Raw genomic sequence first — 19,305 nt, forward strand, 5'->3', positions numbered from 1 at the left:
ATTTGCCTTCTTGATTTTTCTGTGGAGCAGAAAATCTTTAAAACCCATCCCATCCATGCTAGATCTCAGTCTTAGGCAATAGTTGAGGGGTTCAGACCCTATAAATAACTGTAAGCACACAATCTGCATTGCCTATCGCTCCTGGCTGGTGAAGAGACTGCATGAATGTTCACATCAGACCCTGGGTCTGGCCGTAGGGGGAAGATCATTGCCAGGGAAGTGTAAACAGCTCATTCCTTCAGCCATTCATCACCCATCCATTCGACAAAACCACCCATCCATCGGACACTTCCTGGGCATCGATAGAGAGCACCTTAAGAACTGGGGTTTTGGCTTGCTCCTTCCTGTGTCCCCCCCACCCTACCTCCAGAGTCTAAAATAATCAGCACAAGGTAGGTACTCAAAAAATTCATGGGGGTCAAAGGCTTTATTCTTGAATTTATGGCATTCGGTTCTCAGAGTGGGCGAAACCATTTCTGAACTTTCGACCACAACTGCAGAGGTAAACATCACAGCCTTGCAAGGGCGTCCTCGAAGCGAACGACCTCTGTCCACAGCCGCAGCTCCGGCTTAATTCCATCCTGCTGGCCACTCGAATGAGACAGAAATCAGCCCTGCCTGCGAAGTCCCTGGGACAGAGAATGAAGCTGACACTTCAAGACACAAGACTAGTTTGTTTATTTGGTGTGTTCTATAAGTTGAGGGGGAGATCTGGGGCAAATAAATAAATAAATAATCAGACAAACGGAGACTTGAGGGCAAAGGAGCGGAGGGCGGGGCAGCGGAGTCTTTGCATAGTTCTCGAAACGAACAGGAGGTGGCAGCAGGAGGCAACGCGGATTCTCAGCAGAAAGGCAGCACTTGCAAACCGGGGACAGGAGGCTTTGAGAAAGGTCGGAAGGCGACTAACTATTTCTTTGTCATAGAGACCGCGGTGTGGAGCGTTCGTCCTCTCTACCCGGGATGCGTGCGGCGTCTCACATGATCTGCCTGGGCATCCCGTACCCCGTCATGCCCGCCTGGGAGGCGCCCTTGTTGCTGCCCATCTGCAGACCTATCACGTTCTGTCCCTGGCGGAGCTGCTCCTCTGAAAATCCCCTCCGGTTCTGCTGGGCTTTCCTGGGCAGAAGGAGTGAGATGGAATAATGTCATTCTGACAGTTTTCAAATCCTTCCCAAGATGTGCAGTCAGGCCTTAGTGGGAGTCACCAGATAGAAGAGCGGGCCCTATCCTAGGCTACAGTCGGCCGAAACTATGGTCCCTCTTTGAGCTATGGCCCTACTCTGACCTATGGTTCTACCATGAGCTATGGCCCTACCTTGAGCTATGACCCTATGCTGAGCCATGGTTCTACCTTGAGCTATGGCACTACTCTGAGCTATGAGTCTACTCTGAGCTGTGAGTCTACCCTGAGCTATGGCCCCACTCTGAGCTGTGAGTCTACCCTGAGCTATGGCCCTACTCTGAGCTGTGAGTCTACCCTGAGCTATGGCCCTACTCTGAGCTGTGAGTCTACCCTGAGCTATGGCCCCACTCTGAGCTGTGAGTCTACCCTGAGCTATGGCCCCACTCTGAGCTGTGAGTCTACCCTGAGCTATGGCCCCACTCTGAGCTGTGAGTCTACCCTGAGCTATGGCCCTACTCTGAGCTGTGAGTCTACCCTGAGCTATGGCCCTACTCTGAGCTGTGAGTCTACCCTGAGCTATGGCCCCACTCTGAGCTGTGAGTCTACCCTGAGCTATGGCCCCACTCTGAGCAATGGTTCTATCCTAAGCAATGACCCCCGCCACAGGCAAGCCCTGCCATGATGCAGGATCTCTTACTCCTTAGAAGCCCAGATGGTTTTCTAGAATTTCCAGCAAAGATCAGTAGCTACCTCTCTGAGGATTTCACACTCAGTTTTCCTGTCACCCTCTCTCTCACAGTTACTTCAAACACTTATGAAAATTAAAGCCAGCTCTTCTTACAAAGCATGTCATTAATCCCGTTCCACCCCTTTCCTGCAAAGGCCAAGGGTTCATGTTCCATTTTAGAGCTGAAGGACCCAGGAGTTATAAAGGAGAAATTTCTTACTCTAGACTAGAAGTCAGCAAACTTCAGATAGTAAGTAATTTTGGTTTGGGGGCCATAGAGACCATGGCAGGTCATTAATGAAGCTGGGACTAAAACCAGGATTTCAGCTGGCCAATATCTAGATTTTCAAGCCAGGTTCTTTTAAAATGACACAGACTTACACCTTTTCATAACTGTCAAGAAGAAAAGGGGGTTAGGGAAATGAAGACTCAGTTATCTGGTACAACAAATTATTTTCTCTTCATCTCCCACTGAGTTATTGGGTTGAGTTTCAGCTCCCTTGCTACCCCCGACCCCGTGAAAAAACAACAAAACAAATCTCCTTAGGAAAAGGACCTTTACTGACATGACCATATAATTTGTTATCCAGACCAGGCTACTTCTGAGAGTGAAAGAAAGTGCTATTAATAAATATACCAAGACAGCAGGCATTAACCACTGTCCTAGGCAATAGGACCTATTTTCCCTTCATTATGTGGATAGCTAGATAAATAGATAATTAGATTGATTCAGGGCTACTGGGGTCATAATAAAACCAAGTTCAGACATCAGGCCACCTCTGAGAAAAGCAATTCAGTCCTGCTCAGTCTCAGGAGAAACAGAACCCGGGCAGAGATGGAAACAATGGTAGGAAAGGCCCGACCATTTCTGCCCTGGGTGGATGCTGACCTGAACATCAGCATCGGTCTTCCCTTGCTCTGGGGGACTCAGTGGTGGGGCCAGAAGTACTTGTCCTTAGATGTTTTGTGTTGAAATAGCCTCTGGGAGCTACAAGGCTTCAGCAGCTCCCTTTTGTTAAAATCAGCCTCTGCTCCAGCAAGGTGGAGAAGGGATTTTACCTGTGAAACCAGGATGGCTCTCCCCGGTAGCAGCCATCATCCTTGGTGACTGCAACGCTGCCTAGAGCCATCAGGGTCCTCTGCACAGCTGCCATGTCCTTCCCTGGAAACCAATGAAGAGATTCAAGCCAAGCATGTGTCAGAGCCAAGGAACTTGGAAGGATGGGCTAGACCTTCAGGAAGGAAGTTCTGATAGGAGGCTGCAGGCGATCACATTCAGGGGACAGAGATATCAAATACTTCTCGAAGTGGCCCGAACAACTATAGCCAAACCGCTCAGAAAGGAACAAAATATCATCTGGCTCATTCATTTCTATGTGGTGCATACCAGAGATGCCAGTTTCTAATCCATTCAGAGTTGCTGTCTGAATCAAACACTCCAAACACTTAGCAGCTCAGATCTCGGGGGGCCCTGCCCTGAGCAGAGGCCCTGGCCTCGGTGGGTGCGGCAGGCTGTGGTGAGAGGTCTGAGGGCAGACTGGAGTGGTCGACTGAAGAAGAGGACTTTCCTCAGGACGGGAAAGAGAAAAGGAGACTGGAAAGAAACTGCTTGGATGGATTAACTGCACCGAACCCCAGGTGGCTTCTCTCTTTCACTTTATCTGGGTTAAAAGGATCTAAAATCACCCATGTGCATCAAACTGATCACATGGCTGTTTGGGCTGGAGGCCTGGCAAATGAAGGAAAACAATTCAACACAGAAGCACTCAACGTGACACAAATGACAGGCCCTTTATTTTGTGCTGCTGGAAGGAGTTATGGAGACAATAAATAACTGGTGGGTGTGCGTGCGTGAAAGAAAGGGAGAGAAAGGGAGAAAGAGAGAGAGGGGTGGAGAGAGAGGTGTACCTAAGGGAGGGGAAGCACTGTTAGCTGAGGAGCCCAGGGACCCTTAACCCACAGAGAGGGCATCTGGACCGTCCGGGGCAGCCTGCTCCTCCCATCTTTTCTCCCTTCCAGTTGACTGACATGTCCCGAACTGAGAAAGATGCTGCTGTGTGGTTAGCCCTGCAATTCAGAGCCAGATCCAAGGTCCATGCAAGCCAAGTGCAAAATCTAAAGGCACAGGGTTAGAAAAGAAGGCAGGATTTAGCCGGGTGGGAGCAGGATCTCTTTAGCCTGAGTGAACCATCTGTGGTCTCTCCAGCCCAGCTGCTGCAGCTCAGTCACTGGGAAACACAGGATTCTGGGGGAAAGGCAGATGGAAAGTGAAAATGGAGTGTAACTCTAATAAAATAAGCAATTAAGGCCCACAGAGGAAGTCCAGTTCAGGATGTCCATTTATTCAAAGACGAGAGAGACAGCAGATCCTTCTTCCCTCGCCTCTCTCCTCTGTCCCATTAACCATGGACGATTTCCTGGATCCCGAGGCCCTGCGGGACCAGTTAATGGACACAGGGATAAAATGCTCTCAATGGAGAGTCCTCCAGACTCAAGGGACAGCCGGGGGGTGGAGGGTGGAGAATGGAGAATCTGGGCAGCAGATGGAAGAAAAAGACACAAGGAATACTGAGAATTAAGACAGGAAACAGAGGTGGTTATTAGAATGATTCTTCTCTTCTACTGATGAAAAGCATTTCTCTCGTCACTGAAAAACAGGGCACTTCATACTTAAAAAATAGAATTATAGCAATGATATTCTGAAGGATCACTGGGAAGAAATAGGGAGAGGGTTTGCTCTTAAGAAGTGTGTCATTAAGGAGAACCTAGAGAAGTGATTAAGCACGGGGAGGCTTAGGGAGGTTAGGGTGTATCACTCATCTCCACTGTACCAAGAGCACACTGGGAACGTGTCTGATGGTTGGAAAGAGCGGGTCTGGTATGTCCAGGTTCTGGGAATTCGTGGTGCCTGGCAGCCAGCACCTCAGTCTCAGACACTGCCCTGGAACCGTGGGTGCAGAGGGAAGTTCTGTTAACCGTAGACCCAGCCTCCCTCCCAGATAGCTGGCTAGTGTATATACTACAGGAACCCAGAAAGGGTGGAGGGAACTAAGTTGGGGGCAACAGGAAGATATCCTGGAACCTAGAACTAAATACCACCCCACCCTCATCCCACAGCGTAGAAAAGGAAACACATGATTGGGGCAAACGAAGCTAGGGAAGGAGGCGTTAGACAGGAATGACATGGAAGGGTTTTCCTTTCGAGAGTTCCCAGGGCAAGAGATTTGATATAAATTATAGGCCAGATGCTTCACTATATGTGACATCGACCCCATAGAATTGATGTTATTTCTCCCAATGTGTGGACAGAAAAACGAATTCAGGGGAATTAACATGCTCAGAGACACCCAACAAGTAAACCAGGGCCTGGCTCTAGCTCTGGTGTCTGAAAATAAAGCCCACAAACTGTCCACTAGGCCACCCTACTTGGGTGCCCAATTCAGGCTGGTAGAGGCACCTGCCTCAGTGACAAGGACGATCTGAAGGGCTGGCAGTGGCGGCTTCAGGACCAGGCCAAGTGGAAGGCACTGGGAGGAGAAAGCTGGGCGCAGTTCTTGGGCTCTACAAGATCAAGGGCACCAACCAACGGCGGCGAGTCTTTGAGTGTTTTTGTCCGAAATGATTTCTCCAGTTCTCAACTCAAATAAGATTAAAGCAAGAAAAAGCAGTTGGGGCCTAGAGTCGCCCATTCGTGTGCAAATCAAGTTAGTTATTGTCAAGATTCTAAAGAACATAATGAACAGAAATCTGTATCTATAACTAGTTCATGTCTAGCTTGTTTTCCTGTCATGTCTGGTTAGTTTTCTAGAGGATGCTCCTGTGAAGAATTCCAGCATTCTTGAGCTGACAAAATGGCATGAGGGCCTCTGCCCAGCCTCACTTCTTTTATCAGTTCCGATGCCCAGATCAATTGCGCTGGGTGGAAAGGAGCCATCGGTGGAAGCTGATTCCTATAACTGGGGTTCAAAAATTTAAATGTCTAAAGTGCAGTAAGCTGAAGCAAAATCTGCAAAGTGTGCCAGGAGAAAGCAACAAAAGCTAAACTGCTGGTGTCACCACCAAGTATACCATCTGCCTAGAACAAAACGTGCTTCAGGGCAGGGTTTCTGAGCTCCTTGGATGATTATGGGACGGTGCAGGGGATCTCTTTAAAAATACGATATTTGAGGTCAATCCCTGGAAAGACTGAATCGGCAGGCCTAGGAGTTTATATTTTTAATAAGCTCCATCAGGCAAGTTTGAGAAACATGGGTTTCACCTGGTGACTCCCAAACTAGACTGAATATCAGAATTACCTGCAAATCTTAAAAACTCAGATTCTGGGATCATCTCCTGAGATGATTCTGATGCAGCCAGACTGGATAGGCAAGCGCTGCTCCAATTCTTTGGTTTTCAGTTTTTTAAAAGATCAAAATGTCTGGCATGTGATAAATAGTAAATATTTGTTAAGCAATAACTCCTTCCTTCAGAGATATCTTCCACAAAGTCAAGTAGTAAAATCAGTAATTAGAAGGGCTCTCCTCCAAGCTGTGAACCAGCTCAGAGGCCTGGCAGCCCGGAATCTCTCTGCTCCCTGAAAGCTACCCTAGATACTTTGGCAAGACAGCTTGAAAATCACTGCTGAAGGCTATTCTCCCGAGGAAAAACAATATATAGTCCTAAAGAAGTACCAACTAGGTGCTGGGAATTTTCTAGATGCTCAAGAGCAGAAATGGGACTGAGTCCTAGTGGTGATCCAAAAATGAGACTGCTGGCCATAAGAACAGTAGTGACACATGAAAGCAGAGAGACCAAATGTATACTAACAGCTCCAGAGTTTTAATCAGGCTACCTGGAATCTTCTAGCCTCTTATCACCAGTGAAGCTAATAAAAACTTGTAGTTGTAAAAAACAGATGATGGCCCAGTAGCTTCCCTGTCTCACCAGAAAATCTTTTCAGAGTCTCAGATAGCAACTGACACTTCTACTTGGCAATAGAGTGCTCCCTGTTTTCTGCATTATCACAAAGCATTGTTTCTCCAAGTGTGGTATTTCTTCTACTCCAAATGACTGAATGGTCATCTCCAGAGATTCTTTTTTTTTTTTTTAATATATCTTTGTTGATTTCAGAGAGAGGAAGGGAGAAGGAGAGAGAGAGAAACATCAATGCTGAGAGAGTCATCATTGATCAGCTGCCTCCTGCAGGCCCCCAACTGGGGATCGAGTCCACAACCCAGGCATGTGCCCTGACCGGGAATCAAACCCCAATCAGCTGGATCCTAGGTTGATGCGTAACTGCTGAGCATGCCCGGCTGGGCTCCAGGGATTCTTAATGCCTATAGAGTTTGAGGGCTATTACCCTAAAAATACTAGAACAAAAATTTTGTTCTCTTAAATTTTTTTCTATTACTTTCAGGACAGCTTCTGCATGTCTCTGAAAAGAAAAAAGGAACAGAACAGTGAAAAGAAAGAAAAATGGCGAGAGAGACATCATATTGGTGGGGAAAGTCAGGCTGGACATTGTACTTTCCATACTAAAAATCAGTCTTGTGGTCAAAACTCTGCTTCAGAGCTTCTTCTATATCATATTAATTTTGACTCATCCTTGCTACTCTTGGATTACTGGCTTTGTTCATCTTTCTGAGACTTACAGAGAAAGCAATCCGTGGATGAAGGAACCATTTCTTATATCCCTGAGTAATAACTTAGGCATAGCCCCAACTCTCCATTCAGGGTAGAGGAAATATTGCTGTAGTCAATGGAGAAATGCCAGAGGGGAGACTGGACTTGCACTGTGGGTTTTATGCATTTTTGTTGCTCGTCTCCCTGGAGAAACTCTCTAAGGCAGTGGTTCTCAAAGCGGGGTCCCCAGACCAGCAGAAGCAGCATCACCTATGAATTAGTAAGAAAAACAAATTCCTAGGCCCTACCCCACACTTAATACCTCTGGGGGTGGGTCCAGCAATCTGTGTTTTAACCAGGTAATTCTGATGCACACGAGTCTGAGAACCCCTGCTGGGGGGAAAACCAGCCAAACACAATCATGAGCAGCACTTTGAATAAATGCTGTGAAATCTGTTCTGATAGAAAAGGAGGCTTCACACAGGAGGCATCTGTGATGTCCCAAGGCACTACTGGTATGTCATGAAATCCCAGAATATCTCTCAAACTGGGTGAAGTGTCTCTGTGCTCTGCTGTTGAGGAATGACACATGCAGCGACACCTCCTCAGAGAATATATTTGGACCTTCCAGGCACTCCACCCCTGGATGTAAAACCACACCTCCTCCCTCACTCCCAGTCACCCGGGAGGGGAGCAGGGAGGCGTGACAAAACCATGTGTCCAGGATTGTCGTCAGTATAATCACGGAGAATAGGAATCAGGTTTGACTGATCTTTGAGCCTTGCCTGCTCTGGCCTTCTAGAAGTCTACATGTGTAATGCTCACCACATAGTTATGCAAAGAAACCCGAAAGGTTAGTTGCTGATGGACTGAGTGTAGGGGAAGGAAGCCAGCATTTATTAGATGTCTATTAGGCATTTTACATAGTACTTAATCCTTCAAGAACCCCTTGAAGGAGACGCTAGATCTGTTTACAGGGAAGGAAGCTGAGGCTCTGAGAGATAAGCAGCTCAAACAAGGTCACAGAACCAGGATGTAGCTAAAGAAGAGTTTCAACCCATCCACCTGAATCCCAAACTCATGCTCTTTCCACTGTACTGGGACCTTCTGGGTCTAGAATTGGGGAAAGACATCAAGAGGGTATTGACCAGGAGGTAGAAAAAAAATCAGTAAGGTGACCTGCAAAGCTCGCCCCTCCCTACCAGGGAATTGCAGAGGAGGTGAGGGCAAAGGTCATCCCAGCAGCCCCACCAGCTTCTGTGTGAAGCCATTAATGAAATCCATTTGTTACAAGACAGAATTGTGCCTTTCCAGCCTTGTTCCTGTGCTCTCGTTTTGTATTAGTCTTAAAAAAATGCCAGGCCAATGACAGTAGTAATTTTTACATTTATTATGCTCTATTATTGCCATGCATTATGCTAAGCACTTTTTGTGCTTTATCTCACTTACTTCCCCTATCAACCTTGTGAAATAGATACAATTAGTCCCATTTACAGCCGAGGAAATAGAAGCTTAGAAAAGTTAATTGACACATCGTGGAGCAGAGCTTTAAACCACACAGTCTAATTTCTGACTCAAGAGTCTGCACTTGACTACCTTCCAGGGCAGATGTTCTGTGGGTCTGTCTGACCAGCATACTCACTAGCTCTCACGTGTTCTCTCTTACACACACACACCCCAACACACACACCTTTTCTAGCTCCTCCCTTTCTCTCCTTCCCCCTTTCCCTCTGAAGATGCTGAAATCTAAAATCTAACCTCCAGTTTGCTCTCCTCTGAGTCACCAACAGCTGAGACAGCCCTGTCTCTGCCCTACCCCTGCCCTTTCCAGTGCCCCAGGGAAAATCTGAAAGTCAGCAGCCAGGCATTCACCTTCTCTCCAAGAGAGACTTGGCCAGTTCCCTCCCATAGCTCTAAGCACCCTCATTCCTTCTGCATCACCAGCTTCCTCCCCGGGTAACTCCAGTAGTCTTATCTATAGTATGTATCCCTATGGTTGGGTTGTTTTCTGGACCATTCAGCCCTGGGTTCCTTTTTAAAGCTCCAAACCTTTCATTCTGGTTGCCCCCATTCCATTCCAAACATTTTAAGTTGTATCTAAAAGGGTTTTCAGGATAGTGGGTATATCTGGAGCCTGTCTGGATAACTAAAGCCTAACTAAATGAGAAGGCATTTGGCAAGCCTGGGCTCCTGCAGCTTTATATGTCCGTGACCTAACAGCGGCACAGAGTCACTGGGCAGCCGTGAGCAAGCACAGTCCTACTTGGAAAGAGGCCGGGCAGGGGGCTGGGGGGCTGAGAGGTGTCGAGCATAAAATGCCTGCAGAGGAGGAAGAGGAGTACTCAGGCAAGGAAGGCTGGCCCTGCAGGAGCCACAGCCACATGCACAGAATCAGGAATGAATGTCAATAAACTGAAAACCACAGTCAAGGTGCAGAGCAGTAGGGAGTTTATGTGGCACTAAGCTAAGCAAATGGCTAGTCCGATAGCTCTGTATACAAACATGAACACGCTCATACACACATAGACACACTAACCGTGCCTCGCAGCATCCCACCGATGCCAGCATACTCATGCCCAAGCTCATGCGTGACAACCAGCTCTAACAGAAAGGACCCAGCCTCAGTTGCTTACTCCATGTAAAGTACTGTGGGTCTCACTACCGGGCCTCCTAGAGCCATCACCCTTCCCCCTTTCTCTGCTCAAAAGAACCCACCTTCCCACCACTTGCTCCACTGCATAGTGACCAGCTTCAGACAGTGATCCTGGGGAATGTCAAATATTCCCTCTAACACTTAGAATGAATCTCCCTGAAATTCAGCTGTCAGTTGCCCCTCCATGGAGAGGGCCACCACGCCCGGGCCTCTAGAGGCTATCTGAACACTCCTAAGCATCTGCTTTCCTACGGCCAGCTATCCCTTCCTACTACAGCACCCTTGGAGTGAGTTTCCTCCCTTATTTCCTTTAAAGCCCCATCCTTCTGCCCTGGGGGCAAGACCCCTCAGTGCCTGCCTTGTTTACTTTTTCTAGGAGCATTAACTTGTCCTGGAGTCCATTTGTCCACTACACTATCTCATGCCTCTCAACCTCTCTCTTCCCTAAGAGGGCTGGGCAGGTGGTATAGACTCTACCTGCTCTGTTTTTCAAGGACCACTGCTCCTTATATCCCTCCCCCTTCACTGTCAGCACCTTCTGGGTATAAAGTTCATCTGTATAGTCTTTGGAAAAGGGAAAAGGTGAGCAAAGCATCCTCAGTAATGGAAAGACAGAAAAGCACCCTGGAGATGCACACCTGCCACACACCTCCCAGGTTTGTCATCCTCCTACACTTCCTGCACTCGGGGTGCCTCTTGAGGCCCCTTTCATTTATGCAAACCCCCCAGCTAGTGCAAGGCTCCAGCCTTTTGTCCCACACAGCCCTGACTCATCCTGCTCCTCTACGGCTTCATCCGTCACCGTTATGACTCAACAGCACACTCAAAGCATAGGCGAAGGAAAAGCCTCCCGGCCAGCGCGTGGCTTGGCAGAGCAGATAAGGCTTTATTCTTCGGCATCAAAGAGGCTGAGTTTGAGTCCTGCTAATTCCTAGCCGGCCAAATGATGTACACATGTAAATCATGGGCAAGCTCCAGGTCTGTCATCTATGAAATGGGCAAATTAATAACCTTTGCTTCGTAGAACTGTAGGAGAATTGATTGGCACCGTGTAGTGAAGCGTTTGAACCATGACTAGCTATCTTTATGAGCTGAGGACACTCTTCATAGTTTTGATCTAAAAAGAAAGTCTCCACTGTGACATTCCATGGGGATTTGGAGGCAAGTGCCCATGAAGTCAACAGCCTGGCCGAAGGTCTGGGTACCCGAGTTTCTAAGTAATGGCAAACACAAGGAAAATTGATGGGCATTGTAGGGTTTTTACTCACCTCTGAGGGAAACAGGAAATGCCTGCTCTCTGCCTGATACAGAGGGGGGTGGGGTGGGGTAAGGAGTAAGGAGTCAATTGTATCTTTATAAATTGTTAATAGAATGGTCCTCTGCTAGAAATCCATTTCAGCCATCATCTGAATGTCCCTTAAAATCTCATTGTCTATTGATCACAGGAAAGTTACCCTACTCTCACTGTCAGCAGAACCATTTGGGTCACTGCTCCGAGCATCCTATTGGTTGGGCCACAGATGACAGCCAGTGACAATGAGCAGGAGAGAGCAGAGTCAACCTGGACATCCTGCTGGGGCTGGTCTGCATCTCCCAGGCAGGCTTAGTGAGAACAGCTGCATGGATGGGCACCTACATTTGGGCTCAGGGGGACATTCAGCACTATGACCAGAGGTCCTCAATTCTCTGGCAGTGTCTCCATTCACATTTTCCCTCCAATAATGGTGGATTGTTAAATATCTCCAGAAATGTGATTTGATTTTTATGCCTCTTAAGGTCTCTTACTCAAGTCAATTCGCAAATGTGAAAGAAGAAATCATTGTCACACTCTCTGAGAGAATACATATGTGGAACGTATAGTCACCAAGCTTCCAGATAATCGTTTAATAAATGGTTGAGGTGCTATTTATTTCTCAGATTGAATGACAAAATTGTACCAGGTGGCTTTGTCTATGAGCCCCGCTGCTGGTGAGTCAGAAACACACACACACACACACACACACAAACACACACACACACACACACACACTCTTCAGTAGCTACCATTTGTTCATAAAAATTATGATGTGGGAGGGATAGCAGGAATGAAAGGCATCCATGTAACCATTTTAGCTTCCTCTCTGTTTACTCCTTAGTTTGCTGAGGTCCCTGCTGTGTCCTGGGGAACATTCCCTTAGAGGACGATACCCCTTTCAATAGAACACCATAAAGGGGAAGCTAATGACACCCCCGAGTGACAGCTGGTACCCCCCCCCCCACACACAGGCACAAGGAAGAACATTGTGAGCGGGTTTCACAAAGAGGTGGGCAAAGGGAGGGGGAGGGGAGAACAATCCCCGAAGGCACAGGGCAGTTTACCTTCCCATAAATCCACTGTCTGAAAAATGTCAGTGGTCCTGACACCGTAGATCTCTGCAGCTTTTAGGAACTGGGAGATCTGCTCCATCTGCTTAAAAGCCATCTTGGACTCTGAGATCTTGGCAATGGGCTCTTGTCCAGGTGGGTATAAACTGTTTATCAGCTTGCACAGAACCTGAAGGTGGAAAGGGAGGAACAGCATCCATTTTCCCTTCATATTTACTCATCACTAATGCAAAGTAAAGCCTAACCCCCATCGGACACAGCTGACAGGCAAGTCTTGAGCCCAGGAAGGCATGGGCTCTCGGCTGGGTGGCCAGGCTCCCATGCCAAACCCCAAAGACCTCGGTGGGTCCAGTAGCCCGGGGATCGCCTTCCGTCCTTGCTTCTCCCTTCCTTTTTCTGGGTGAGGATAAGTGTTTACAGAGAGGGAAGGATGCGCAGGGATGAGGCCATGATTCCAGACTTCAATACAGGGATGCGCTAGTGGTGGTGCCCAGGGTGGTCAAATGATAGAATCTAAGATTATTTCTGCTATCAAAGGGCAGACCCGACTCAGCCTTCAGTAACTCATCCCGTGTGTGCTAATGATGTGTACACCAACGGAATGAACTGGGTACACTGGTCCCAGACACCTATAACCCCAGTGCTGGGCAACCCAACGGGGAGGCATGGGATAGCAGTTATGTAACAACAATCACACCCTGCAGGAAAAAGATCGGCTTGTTTGAATCAGCAGAGCCTGAGGTCCTGGATTCCCCAAAACACAGGAGCATCTGATCAGAAAAGCAGTTGTCTAATAAGGATTCCCTTCAGTTTCCTGAGAACCCCTCCATTCACCAGGCAGACACTGAGCACCCCCAGGGAGCATGGCTCTGGGAAGGCAGGTAGTTAGTCTCCCCCCCTCTCCTTTGTTTTACTATGTAACCAATCCATTCCCCCGGGGAGGGAATGGCTCCAGATGAGCTGATGCACCAAAAAAGCTGGAGCGATCTCAAGGAAACACTTATCTCTAGTCTCGCTGGAAGAGCAAAAGGGCTTGGGCTTTGCCAACGACTCAGAAGGAAGCTGCGCTAGCTGGGGAATTGTGCGGGGCGCCCGGACCTTCCAACCCCGGAGAAATAAGCGCATCTCCGTTCCCCCCCCCCCCCAGGGGACGCAGAGCTGGCCACAGCAGCTCCTCCCGCAGCCTCACCTGGCCAGAGAAGACCCTGGAGGGTTTCCCTGCCCACCGCGCTCGCCGTCCTTACCGTCCCGTCCATTAACCATTGCTGAAAGTGGGCCCTGCCGGGGGGCGGGTGCTCTATGTCCTCGGCGCACTGCAGGATGATCCAGTCCACCAGCTTGTTCTCCAGGTCGGCGTCATACTTCTGCTCGATCTTCTCCTGCACCTCTCGGCTCAGGCCGTAGCTGGGGCCGCGGTTCGCCATCTCTGCGAGCGCGGCGCGGGCGCGCGGCATCCACACAATAGCGGCGCGAGCTCCGGGCGCGCGGGGCTGGATGTGGCTGGGCCGCCGGCCCCGCGCCTGCGAAGCGGCCAGAAAGCCGGGCGTGGTTTAAATCAGGGAGCCAATGAAGCCACTGGGGTTTCACCTACAAACAAGCCAGAAAAGCGCAGCCACACGCCAGTGACTCTACAATAAAGCCCCTGTGGGTCCGGGGTGGGGGTGGGGGTGGGGGGCTGGAACCCGCCTCCCGGTCCCGCCTATCCACCCGATGAGATGGTGCACAGGGACTCACAATCACAATCGAGGCGGAACCCCCAGGCAGCAGCGGGGGGGCTGGGTGGCCGTTTCTTAGCCCCACTAGCAGCACTTTGCAAAGGCAGGAACCCTGAGGTGGGGAAGGGCAGGTGATGAACAGGCGGAGAGGAAGGCCGCCTGGACGTGGGGCTGCCGATGCTGCATGGCGTTGGAAAGAACGGGGCACTGATTCGATTTTTTTCCAGGCTGAGGAGGGTCACCCCAGGGCCGTTGCTAAGAGCCCTCCAAAAAGCCAGCCCGCTCCTGTGCGGTCGAGCCCGCCGCCTCCTCCCGCTGGGAGCCTTTCGCAGCTGCAGGATTCCTTCCCCTCCGGGGGGGGGGGGGGGGGGGGCGCGGGTGGGACCCGGGGCCAGCGCACAGCTGCGCAGGGGATGGGGCCTGGGGGAGGGTCCTCGCTCAGCTGTCCATCTGTCCGGAGCTGCCAGGCCGCTTCCCCCAGCGCCGAGGGAACAGTTGTCTGGCAGGACGGGAGGGGCTGAGAGCTGCAACCATTCGCTTATTCTGCTGCCAGCCAGATTTCATCCAGAAACTTCCATCCTGGTGGGAAACTGTTGTGCCTCAGTCTGACTTATTCAAGGAATGTAGCTTTTTGAAGCTGTTTTTAACAGAAAGACCGTAAGAGGATGTTTTATAAATTGAAAAGAGCTCATTATGCTAAGAACTCTTGGAATAGAAGATTTGGAGAGAGGGTAAAGATTTTGTTTATTTTAGTTAAGGAACAGTAAAGGATAACTGATATGCTATTGGTGGTAACTGAGTATTTGATATTAGCAAACAAGACCTCTGGGGAAATCATCAGACTTAAGTTGGCCTGAAGATTTTATAACTGTTAAAAGGTTTAGCTGTTTATCTTCCTAAACTGGGAGTAAAGATAGAGTTTTACTGGTTTTGTGTAAGTCTCTGAGTTCTCCGGTTCATTCAACAAATAGTTTTTGAGCACTTACCTGTGTCAAGTACTGTGCTCAGGAGAAATAAAGTATAATTCTTGCCTCTGGAAGGATCGATCAACTGACTCAGGCACATTAGATAAAGCAATTCTAGTACATGGGATGGAGATCTTTGTTTTTGTGGGAAATTGATTAGAAGCTATGCAGGAAATGACTCCTCAAATAATACACGTATTGAGAAAAATCTACTGCCAGCTGGGGTCTGGACTAGTGAAAATTTAATTACTTAGTACATATGTGGTTGGTGTGCCTGAGAAAAGACTTAGTGGCCAGTAGTTGAAGGCCTAGGAGAGAGAATTCTGAAAAACTAAGGATTGTGGGAGAATCAGGAGCTTTGAGGAGAGCAGTCAGTTTAGCAAACAGCACGAGAAGGGCTGACTAATGCAGGTCTTGATGCTGCGTTTAGTCTCCAGTTGAAGAAGCTCTAAAGACAACAGAACTCTTTCCGGAGACTTGGGGCTCAGGGAAAGGGCAGGAAAACTGTCAGCAGAATCTTGAACATCACTGAGTTGCATCATGGGTGGCAGCAATGTGGTTGATTCCAACCTGAGACTAAGGAAAGGGAGGCCCAGACCGAAGGCATGACACTTTCTCTGCGTCTGGAATTGCTCTAAGAAAGATGTTGGTTTATTAATAAAGACAGAAACAATTCTGAAAGAGGTGCATTGGCCCCTTTTATATTTTTTCAGATACTTTGCAGATCTTTTGTACCCAAAGATTTTTTTCCATTGTAACAAAATAACTGGGTGTTTTCAGTGAATGCTTGAGCTCAATATTCTGGAATATGGCAGCAAAGTGGGGGAGGAGGGCAGTCTTTGCCAGCAAGGTATAGGTTAGACGTGTCCAGAAATCCACAGGAAGTTATTAAAGGAAAAAAGCTTGATTCCCTGGAGGAGTGACAGTGGAAATTGGCCCAACCCTATATTAACTGAGTGCCTACTAGTATTATAGTTAATTTCTCAACAACATTTTTAAGGGCCAATATATCTGAGATTTTAAAAAATGAATGAGACATGGCAACTTGGTTTAGTAGCAAAGTTAAACTTGTAAACAATAAATGCCAGCCAGGTATCATGCTAAAAATCGTACAAAGGTACAATTATACCCGGGGTTAGGGAGAAGGTTTATACATGAGATAACTTTAAGTCTTAAAAGATGAGTATGTGTTTGCCAGGTGAATGGGGCAAGGTATTTGCCAGGTGGGTGGCTGAGGCAGGGGGATAGAAAACATTAGTGCAAAGGCAACTTATGTAAGAAGGTAAAAATGTTCTAATATCACAAAACATAGGTTATAGGGAAGAGACACATAGTAAGAAAAATTAGGCTGGAATGTCAGGCAGGCTCCAGATCATAAAGTAGTGTGATTGCAAGTGCTTATGGTTAGATTTTTAGGAATTTTGAGGACCAGTTGTTAAATTCAGCCATTATAAGCAATTAAATTATGTAAACTTACACTTAAATTATGTTACAAGCCAAAGTCAAAGACTCAAAACATATCACTTTCTAGTTTATTTTGCTACATTTTAATATTACCTATGTTTTTTAGGGTATTTATGTTTATTGTCTCTATATAGCTGTCCATGAAAGAATGTCCAGCCTAAGAGAAAGTCTTATAAAAGAGTTTATTTGAGCCAAACAGACAGCGATGACCAAGAAGAAAAATCTCAACAGATTGAGAAAACTCTCTGAAGAATGGCAATTTTGCAGCTTATTTTATACATTAGAATTGAAGGAGGAAACAGGGAGGTTTACATGAAGTCCATGGTGGTAGATGAGGAACGTGAGGAAAGCAAAGCAGGGAAATTTGGGTCTGGAAAGCATATTCCTCTGCTCTTTCAAAGGTATGTTATCTTAGATGCACAAAGACAATAGACAATTTCAGAGGTAAAGATTGACCTTTGTCAAGGAAGCTACAGCCCAGGACATGACTACTCCTCCTGCTCCATGACCCACTTTTAGTTAGGAATTTTTATATTCAGAACACCCCGTCTCTGAGTTTGTAAGGCCCCTCATGCCGGCCTCCCTGAGCTTGTCAGGTTTTAGTATGTGGCCCCTTTTTCATCAGCATAGCGTATATTCTACATAACAACGTGGTACTGGCCACTTCTTCCCATCTTCCTCGTATTGGGTGACATCACAGTGGTAGCATGAAACCAGTCCAGACAAGACTCTTTCTGCATGGATGTCGGTAAACTCTAGGAACCAGGGCTCTCCCCGCTTCTCTGACCCCTTGAAAACCTAGACTTAATGTATCATGCAAAAGAATTTGTGTTTTTCCATAGGGAAAGAGAACCATCAGTTCTGACTTGGATGAAGGAAAGGGAGAGGGGCAGGTGACTGACAAGTCTGACCTGTATACAGGGGTAATGGTGCTGCCAGTTGTTGTAAGGGGACTGGTGGGGAGGAGGGAGCTAAAGGGGGAAGGGTAATAAGGTTTGCACTTACTGCCTTTGGGAGGCCCGCGGTTCATCCCCGTTCATTAGGCAGCGGGTTTATGTATTTGGAGCTCAAGAGAAAAGTCTCGAAGGGAAGAATGTACTTGAATCACGTGCACGCAGGTAGCACTTAAAACACGGAACATTGGTATGGTTGCTCAAGGTAAATAAGTAAGTACCAAGGTCAGAAAGAAAAGGGAATATTAACATTATGAGGCGGGTAAGGAGGAGCAGCCAGCAAATGGGTTGGTGTAGCGTGGTCAGAGGCAGTGGGGGTAAACAAGGGACACACCTCTGACCTCAACGGTCCTTTGAGAGAGGGAGGCCGGCATATAAGCTGAGAATCTCCAAGGAGCAAGTTCTATTGAAAAGGCATGAGCAGAGGGCTTGCTTTTCATAAGAGAGCACAGAGGTTCCAGCGACAAACTTCTTGGAAACAGAGAGATGAGGGTGCTTCAGGAAAGGTTTCACTGAGCTGACCTTTGAGTTCCTTTTGTATGTCAGCAAAATCCTGGAAGCTCCAGAAAAGAGAGAGCCCAAATGGGAAAGGATCATTTCCTCTGAAGACACATTTGGTTAAAAAAATGTGCCTGCCTTTTTCTAGGTATATTCTCTCAACAGAGCAAATCATCACATTTTTTAATCAAACCAAGTTATGCATAGATGATTATGTTCTAAACCAAAAATTTTAGATTTGTGTGTAAAGGGGATCTTAAAAAGGTGTATGTGTGGTGAAGGCCTGGGGAGGGGGTGGGAGCAGGGTGGAGGTGGTCAATGGGGGGGGGGGGGAAGGGAGACATTCGTAATACTTTCAACAAAAAATAAAATAAAATAAAAAGGTATGTCTAAATTCCACCCATCTTCCTCCAGAAAATAAAAGTTCTTCAGGTTTTTTTTCTTTTGTAAACAATCCCAAATTTAAAAGAATATTTCACATATTTTTTGTGGGCGCTGCCCTGGAAACAGTTATGTGGTGGTAACATTCTCCTTGCCCTGTCTCCATCCTTTATAAAGCCTAGCCTTGCCCGAAGCCCTTTACCTCCTCTGGTTCCTCAGAGAACAGCATGCTGTTTAAATTTGCCTGGAAATGCCTCCAAGCTCAGCAGATGCAGCAAAAGCAAATGCAGTATATTAAGTGGCCTCGCTTAGCCTTCCTTCCCACTGCACATGCTGAGATTGTTTAGAGGGGTCAGGTCCCTTTTTAAATAATGCAGGAGTTCCAGAGGATAAGGTACTCAGGGGCTGCTGGTTGTTTGAGCATTTCCCATGCCACTGTATATACGTCATTAGAGTGCTTCTGGGGGGGGGGGGAGTGCTTTGGGGAAAACTTGAGAACACTGAAGTAATTAATGACGTACTAGAGTACACTAAATCCCACTGATTCAAACTTTTCTGGAATTTGTGATGTGACCCTCTGCAAAGCTAGACTAAATTTTAAACTCTGTCTTTAGACAGTGAAGGTTTTCCCCTCCCCCTCTCTCTAGTCATTGAACACTTGAAAGGATATCACACAACTACCCACCAGTTTGGAATTGTGAGGTTAAGAAAGCCCAATGCAGGGCAGCTTGAGAAAACCTATGTCTTTGCCTCCACTTTTCTTCCTAAACCCTCAAGGACTGTGTTCATCGGTTTCTCACTGGACTGTGCTCTGCCTAATAAAGGCAAAGAGGTACGGACTCCTATGTGTCACTGTTC

General features: G+C 47.6%; 1 protein-coding gene across 1 annotated transcript; it reads right to left on the reverse strand.

The window, feature by feature from the left end:
- Positions 1-408: 408 nt before the first annotated feature.
- On the reverse strand, positions 409-14,733 carry TAGLN3 (transgelin 3). The gene is made up of 5 exons (XM_081139058.1): positions 14,206-14,733; positions 13,716-14,058; positions 12,466-12,640; positions 2,913-3,015; positions 409-1,119 (listed from the first exon to the last, which is right to left on the reverse strand). The coding sequence occupies exons 2-5, from the start codon at positions 13,923-13,925 to the stop codon at positions 978-980; spliced, it is 630 nt and encodes a 209-aa protein (XP_080995184.1). The 5' UTR covers positions 13,926-14,058; positions 14,206-14,733; the 3' UTR covers positions 409-977.
- Between the last annotated feature and the right edge of the window lie 4,572 nt (positions 14,734-19,305).

The sequence above is a fragment of the Miniopterus schreibersii genome (genome assembly GCF_964146895.1).
Source record: "Miniopterus schreibersii genome assembly, chromosome: 5".
NCBI lineage: Eukaryota > Metazoa > Chordata > Mammalia > Chiroptera > Miniopteridae > Miniopterus > Miniopterus schreibersii.